This window comes from Staurois parvus, unplaced genomic scaffold (genome assembly GCF_062004578.1).
Source record: "Staurois parvus isolate SC_StPar_1 unplaced genomic scaffold, SC_StPar_1.0 ptg000051l, whole genome shotgun sequence".
NCBI classification, from domain to species: domain Eukaryota; kingdom Metazoa; phylum Chordata; class Amphibia; order Anura; family Ranidae; genus Staurois; species Staurois parvus.
The window spans coordinates 2,540,330-2,548,680 of NW_028317847.1; the positions used below are offsets into that span (position 1 = coordinate 2,540,330).

Genomic DNA, 8,351 nt, shown 5'->3' on the forward strand with positions numbered 1-8,351 from the left:
CACTTTTTCTCCATCCTACTTGCTCCTCCATTGCTGCTGTCTTGATGAGAGAGCCAGTGAAAAAAATCTTCCGTATCTGACACTTCTGGGAGTCTCCAATACATAGTTCCTCCCGTCAACCCCTCCATTTCAGGACACTGCAGTGTAGAATACAGTGCAGATCAGCGGTGCATGCAGTGGGATAGTGGAAATATAAATCAAGTATTTGCTTCGCATGGAGGATTTTTAAAATAAAATTTTTTAAAGGGATATATGGGGCATCAGGACATGGTCCAATATGGTGAATCAGTCTTATTTGCCAGACCTCCAAGTGAAGTGGAACTGAATAAAAAGTGGGAGAAAGATAGGGTTCCTCGAGTAACTCCCTCACCATATCCTAGCTCATCTGGACCAAGGGGTTCCCAGATGGTAAACCCTCTAGCTTGCCAAGAAAGGTCAATATGTGATTAGTTGCACTGAATGATTCAGCAGTTCTCATAGATATTATTAGTTAGACTAACATTTTTCATTTATTTCCTCCCTCCATGACCAATTCATTTTTTAGCTCTGTATTGTTGATGCCGACTGTGACTGTTGACGGGAAAGAAAAGGAAATTGCAGAAAAGAATAATCAGCAGGTTTACCAAAAAGTCCCTTCATCTGTAAGGCAGCAACCTGAAATCACACAGAGAACTGAGCTTAAGGGTCCAGTTGCTGCTACGTATGACTGTCCTGTCAATAACATCCAGAGCCCTGAACCTAAAGATTCTGTAGTTTGCCCTGTTCAGACTGTGGATAACAATACTTGTGCATCGGATTCCTTTTACGTCCCTCCTGGAACACCTAACTTTCTACCATACTCTGAGAAGTCCCCAACTCATGCAGGTGACACCGTAACTGTTAATGAGAGCACCCATAATCCAGTTCATACCTCACAAGGATTAACCCTTGGAATGTCTGTGGCTTCCACATCTATCCAAAAATGTGCACCTGAGCCTGTAAATGGATGTCCCAGTAAAAAGATTAAACTTGCTGGTTCTGTGGTTTCAGAAACTTTGTATTCTGAATCTCTGAGTGCTAATCATGTGACTAAACCAGTTATGAATTCTGTAGCTAAGGAGTTGGAGACAACCTGTCTATCAAATCGTTCAGATGCATTACTTGACCAAAGTCCTCACAGCTCCCCCAGCAAACTGCACAGAAAGGTGAAAGGATTGGTGCGCAAGGCGAGGAAACAGGAGGACCTCCCTGCCACGCCTGTACGTAAGGTGTCCGTTCCTGTGGAAGAATATGAATTGAGTTCACCCAGAGACAGACTTCTATCATTATTTGAGACCAGCGAAGCGCAGTCGGAGTTCTGTGGGTTCTCTTGCAAGTCTGATGGTTTACCTCGTGGTATGGATGTCAAAAAGGAACATCCAGCTTCCAAAGACAACTTTAATTGGTGCTTGTTTTCAACCACTAGTTCTTCTGCTGAGACGTTTTATGGGTTTTAGGAGGATTTTATTTTAATTTTTTTATACATGCATACACGTGTTTTTTGTTAATGCCCAAAAAATGAGTTTGTACATCTAGACTATTTTGGAGTCTTTTGTTAGGACAAATGCTTTTTATACTAGTACAAGGAACAGTACACACAGGCGATTATGCTTTTGTGTGGGGGAAGACCAGTTTTTTTTTAGTAGTTTTTTTAAATCCTTTTGGTCTTTAAAGGCAATTTGTTAGACTCCCTTCCAAGGTCACCATAACAAGTAAATCCTTAATTTTACTATAAACTATTTCAAAACTTTAGCCCTGCACAGGGCATGTGTTCAGCCAACATGCCTCTCTTCTGGAGCCAGCTCTCTTGCAGCTCGTATCCGTATATCCAAAGAATAGCCACACACTGTAATGTGATCTTTTAATGAACATTATTGCTCCCAGCTGGGGTTGTTACATCCTACCTGAGCATCTCTTGAGTTGCACAACAAAGAGGTTACTCATAGTATATTTTTATGAAGAGATTTGACTCTACAAATGAACTCTTCATAGTGGAACAATAGGTTGACCTCTGTAAGATGTGCTGTGAGCAATAAAGTTTACTGCAAGGTTACGTATGTGTCCTACCAGAGTAGACTCCGGATCGCAGGTTCTCAAATCTGTCTTAATCTCCAGTAAGGCTGGGCATAGACTGAATCTCGACCAGTTCAGCAGGAGCTTCCAAGATTCGAACCATGTATGGGCAGGCTGAATGTATCAAAGTTGATTTATCAACCTAGGTACAAGCAGCCTGCCAGATTTTTACATGCGATAATTGCCAGTGGCTGTTATATCCGCTAGCAGTATTCACTGTGTTCTCCCTGCGGGGATGGACTCCCCCGCTGAGAGAACACGACTCTGCAGAAGGGATTCCCCTGTCAACACTGTCCTGTGGTTGCAGGAAATAAATTTGCTGTCTATGGCCTGCATAAGATTTTCCATACATTATTCATTTTTCCTTTAGGTTTGACCTCATATTACATGGTTTTGGTAAATCTAACCGGGCCCTTTCATTACATAGTTGAAGGTAAATTTACAGGAACTAAGAAAATTGTTTATTGTATGGCCAGATTAGGGAGATCATGAATCCACAGCATATAGTGCTGGTGAGTCCTGAGGAAGAGTTTTGAAAACATTTTGTAGAAGTTGAACGATAAAGCAACTTGCTATATTCTGCAGGAACAGAAGCTGTCTGGCCTTTTGCAGACCTTTCTATAAGGTACAGGTGAGCTATAAATTCCCTATGTTGGAGGTTTGAACTTCTCCCGTTCCCAACTAGGGCTATTACAAGGTTTTGGCTGGAAGAGAGATTTTTGAAGTTGAAAACAGGACATAGCCAAGTCTCTGATAGAATAGGTGATCTGAACTGGAATCGGATACAGAAGAAACATCTTAATGACATAGCTGTGGGCCTTTTTATATCTTGCCACATTTAGTCCATCTAGTAGCTGTTTCTCGGGTTCACAGATGTATGCCTCTGAAACGGTTTTCAAAACCTCTTGTCTGTTGCCTTTTTTATAGTGAACCTTCCCTGAAACAAATGTGTAGGCTGCCATTGCATAACTGTTTACATGGATGTCTCTACTACCCATATTTTGTGATTCACTGACCTTGAGCAGACAAGTCAGAAGTCCCACTTGGCATATTTGTGCCAGTTCTTTTGGGCCTTTTGTACATGTGCATCTGAGCCCTTGCAACTAAAATTCGGTACATTTCCTCTGCCTGGAAAGTGCAGGTGCTGCATACAGCCACCTATAAACCTGAATGAATGTACTTGAGCGTGGGTGCTCATGTAAACATGGACAAACACAAAAATAGAAAATGTTCCATTTTTTCAAATGCCTGAATGCTATACTCTTGTTTACATGTGCACCAGTGGTTACCTCAGTACAGCTATGTGCAGCCATTACAATCTGAGCAGCTATACTACGTAGCACCTGGGCTTTCCGGGAGAGGGAAATTTGCCACTATTTTGTTAAATGGACTCAGACGCCCATGCTCCAAGAGTCCTTAAGAACTTTGGATCAATGTAACGGTCATACATTTTCCAGGAAGTGGAAATACAATGGAATTTTTGTGTTTTTAAAAGGCATTCAGCAGTGACAGCCTACATAATTTTTATCTAACGCGTTTCCATTAAAGTCCAATTTTGAGCATTTGGGTAATGTGCATTAGGGATACACAGATACCGAGTATTTTCATGAGTACTCATACTCGTGAAAATACTACCATACCTTAACCACAACTTTGCGGTGCGATTTGCGTTTATGGACGCAAATTGTACCACATTGATTAGCATGCGATTCCTGTTCAAATCGCATCCGGTTACCCCACTGCTCCCGTGTGAACCCAGGCATGTCATAGCTCGAGTTCACACAGGAGCGGTGCGGGAAACCTCCCTGCAGGGATCCAATGCTTTGTCAGTGGTATGAGAGGAGAGAAAGCAGCAGGAATTTGAAATCCCTGCCCCTTTCTTTCCTCTCCTTGCTGCAATGACAGTTCAGTCTAGATGACATCTGATTGGGCAGCTGTTGACCAATCTATTCTTTGTGGTGCAACTTTTGCCCATTAACAGAATCGCAAAGTATTGGTACTCTGTATCAGCGAGTACTTGTCCGAAAGTATCGGTATCAGTGCATCCCTAATGTGCATACATATAGTGAATGTGTATATAAAAGCTACATTTTAAATCTTTTAATTTTTTAATGGGGTTCCAGAGTCAGGCCAAGCACCCAGCTGCTGGGAGGATTGCTTCTCTGGAAGCTGTGGTACAATGTGATAACCTCCATCCCGACCCCTTCCCCAGTCCTCTGTTGAGTCCGTAAACTTGGCTGATTGCAGTGCAGAGAGCTTGCTGCTTTCACATAGAGCTGTGGGCCTCTAGCTAAATGCCGCTGGAGTGAATTTTGGGCTGAAGCAGAGAGAGGTACCATAACGTGCCTGCTGTTACCTCTATTAGCCAGATTTAGCTCCTTTTTTGGCTACTTGGGGTTTTAATTTCACTTTCTGGGTGCCTGATTTCTAGGTTGTTTCATCCCCTTTCTGAACCCTTCCCAGTCATTGGCCCTGAAGGATTTCCCCAACCAGAAGAAGAAAAAAAAAATCAGAGGTAAACCAAATAGGATGAGTAAGTGCAAGTGAGTATTAGCAAGCACCTTGTGGGGAGATTAATTTTAAAGTGACAATAATAAAATCAACCAGACTTCAACTTCGACCCCTTCATATCAGACATTGTTATACACATGACGGGTCTAGTAAGGTAGCCTAACATCTCATTTACTAATAATCATTTAAAACTTATAAATAATCCTTGGCCAAGGAATAAGAGTGACAAACTAGTGCCACAATGCCTCTAAAGCAATTACAAACCGTAAATGATCCAGGCTAAATCAACAGCCCTGCGAAGTAATTTAATAGGCATATGTAGATCATTGGAGGATTGTAAGTGTAACCTTCAAGCCGGTAAAGAAGCCTATAGTGATCCTGTTATGGTGGACTCTTTATAACGTGATGCTGAGCAAGGGCTGAATACAAATGTAGCAGTGTTCCAGACTGGGCTATAATGTGCAGTAATATATACTCCAAGGAGACAATGAGATTTGGAACCACCAGAAGCAGATGTGGTATATCTCATATATGTAAGTGGCACAGTGGAGTACCAGTCCAGGTAGTTGATTGAAAGCCTCTAAAACAACCGGCAGGTGCCAGTGAAACCAGTCTGACTCTTCTGACACTGGGCCAACATTAGCCTCATGGATGGAGAGGTACATATTCTGATTCCTGCGGGTGCACTGGGACTTATATATTTGCTGAGGGCTGTTGGAACTCTTTTTAAGGATTTTATCATATGTCCATTTAGGGCCAATTCACACCAGTGCGTTTTTAGAACAGCTGTAAAACACAGATCAACGGATGGAAGGACATCTGAAAAACAATTTTTTGAAGTGTCCTAATCGCACCATAATATGCTGTGCTAAAATGTATGTCAACTGATGTCAAAATGAGTCAAGGGCCATCAGTGCATGTTAAAAACGAGACTAAAATGGATGGAAATGTATATGCATTTTAGCGCAAGTCCATGTGAATTGGTCCTTACGCTTTGTTCCTTGCACAAGGGCACACAGACATACGGGGAGGGAGAGGTAAAGTAAGCCTCAATTGTCAAGCCTCTGAAAACCTCTTCGGCATGGCCAGAGGTAGAGGACAGTCCAGGTGACTTCAAGTCTTGGTGAGGACACTGGTGCACCATCCAATGTCGGCCGCTCTTCAGGAAGAAGGGAGATTTCAGGAAGAAGGGAGATTACTCTGGTGTCATGGTAAGTATGGCAGCACATTTCAGGGTTACTACTGCTTTCTCTTCTCTTTAATTGCAATTGTGGGCTTTCTTTTTACCGTTTTGGAGTGACAGGGCCAAGGGTGACCTTATTTCTGCATGGCTTTTTTTTCCCTGGACATCAGTTTTTGAGACTTTTTCTAACTACTTGTTCTGGTGACTACTGACACTATTGAAAGTGATGAAAACAATAATAGCAGGGAAATATCCATTTATTTCTGTGACCATTAATAGGATTTTCTGTAGACATGTCACTTTCTGTGTCTGTAAGTCATGTATGGAAGGTAAATCTCCCCAATCAGTATATTAAGTAGGGGTGTACCGAAATTTCGGTGGCCAAAACGTTTTGGCTGAAAACATCCCTGTTGGTCGATATGGGGAAAAAAGCTCTGATACAGATGCCAAAAAACCCTCGCCACTGCCTGTAAGTGGAGGCCACTACTCGGTAGTTCTGAATGATCCCGACGCTTGGCATAGAGATTAGTGAAGGAAAGATGGCCGCCACTCATCTCTATGTACTTGGAGGACCGAAACGATGTCACTTCTGGATCCGGCGCCTTGTAAACGAGGCTTTTTTTTGTAAAGCACTAATCAATGCTGTTTTTGATCTAATGCTTTACATTGTAGAGGAAAGATGTGGGGTCTTAATGACCCCATCTCTCCATAAAGAGGACCTGTCACTAATTTCTGTCACAAGGGATGCATGCATTCCTTGTGATAGGAATAAAAGTTGTTTAAATTTTTTTTTTTTTTTAACATGGTCCCTTAAAAATGTAAAGTGCCCCATCCCCCTGTGCTCGCACGTAGTGGTCAACGCCCACATATGTGTAAACCGTGTTCATGTGTGGTATCACCAGGAACATTAGTGCAATAATTCTAGCACTAGACCTCCTCTGTAACTTTACACTTGCAACTTTGTAGAAATTTTTAAAGCGTCACCCATGGAGATTTTTAACTAGCGGAGTTTGAAGCCATTCCACGAACGTGCGCAATTTTAAAGCGTGACATGTTGGGTTTGTATTTACTCAGCGTACTATCCTTTACATATTTTACAAAAATCGTGGTTATATTTTTAATCAAAGTTTTTTAAAAACTACCCATTTCTGTTTTTTGCCAAGTGTATCCTGAATTTTTGGTTTCGGCACCAGAATTTTTCATGTCGGTGCACCACTAATAACGATTTCCTTCAACATCGGGCATAAGTTTTGGCTTCAGATATGCTTTTAATTTGTTTAAATGGCCTTCATTCTCTCCCTTCCTGTGGAATTACTGTAGATGCAAAGCTTTACTTGGAGAATGGTTTTTCAGTCTGGTGCTTCTGGTACAACACAGAACAGCTCTTAAATGAGGGACAGTGCATGTTGTAAGACATCATTAAAGTGTATAGTGTGACTAAAGGTGCTGAAAAAAGGTCAGTTTTTTTACTTTTCCCTTCGTTTTACAGAACCAAGGCTGCACATCCATATTCTCCCAACACTATCTGCCACTATACATTTTCTTCTTTGAGGGATACAGGAATGTTAGGAATTCTGGAACAGTCAAGGTACTGCTGCCTTCAGGCGGCTGGGACTTTGGCAAACCAACATTAAGCCTGTATAACCCTGCCTCCATGTTTTCTTTTGCTTGGTATCCTAGGAGGTTTGGTGCCTTTTTTTTTTTTTCTTTGGCTTTGCTGATAAAAAAACTTTTGGTGTATCAGCAAGACCTTTGGTTTCTATGCCCCATGCTGGACTGGAAGATTACATGGCTAGTCTGGGTTGTGATCCATGAGCACTGGACTCTGCATTGTTGGGCGGTCCACAATTTGTGTACTTCTAGGTAGCCAAAGAGCACACTCTAGGTTGAAAGCAATGGCACAGCCTCTGTTCTAATCCAATATCGAAGGACTTGTGTAGAGAGCAAGGCTGGTTGGGCTGAAGCACCAGGCGTTACCTCACAGTTGGGCATAATTTTAAAATGTACACAGCCTTAACACGGTAACAACTGTGAGCAGACACCACCTGCTTGGTGGAATGTTACACACACACTACTTTTCATGCCATTTAGCCTAGTGCAGGGGTACTGAATAATATTCAGAGGTCTGGGTCAGTAAAATGTTCCTGCAGAGGTCCAGGTTTTTCAGATTTGTCCTATGGCTTAGATTCTTTGCTATGCACAAGTCTGTTTGGGCTGGTAAGGGTTTTTCTTCACCCTGAATATTTTGACATTTGTTTAGGGATTGGAGTAGGCTGAAGCATCCGTTTTGAGGAGGCCCTGCTGAAGAAGTAGACATCTCTGCCGGTGGTTGATCATCCCATCTCTAGGCTCCACAAGGCCACATTGAGTACTGTGGAGGAATCCCCCCTCATTTAAGGACCCTGCAGACCGCAGGGCTGAGGTGGTGGCCTGTTCGATGTTCTCTGTAGTCAGATTGGCACTTAGGCTGGTGTTGACTACAGCCTTGGTCTCCCAGACACTGATGGAATGGGACAAGGCTCTACGATAAGGCTTGACTTCTAGTCAGTTGCCCAATCGAGCTGTC

General features: G+C 42.4%; 1 protein-coding gene across 1 annotated transcript in view; it reads left to right on the forward strand.

Moving 5' to 3' along the window:
* DBF4 (DBF4-CDC7 kinase regulatory subunit) overlaps window positions 1-2,071 on the forward strand; it is a 31,343-nt gene extending 29,272 nt beyond the window's left edge. The window contains exon 13 of the mRNA XM_089666296.1: window positions 545-2,071. Within this exon, the coding sequence (XP_089522422.1) occupies window positions 545-1,475 (931 nt within the window). The 3' untranslated portion in view covers window positions 1,476-2,071. The remainder of the gene's footprint in view (window positions 1-544) is intronic.
* Window positions 2,072-8,351: the final 6,280 nt, after the last annotated feature.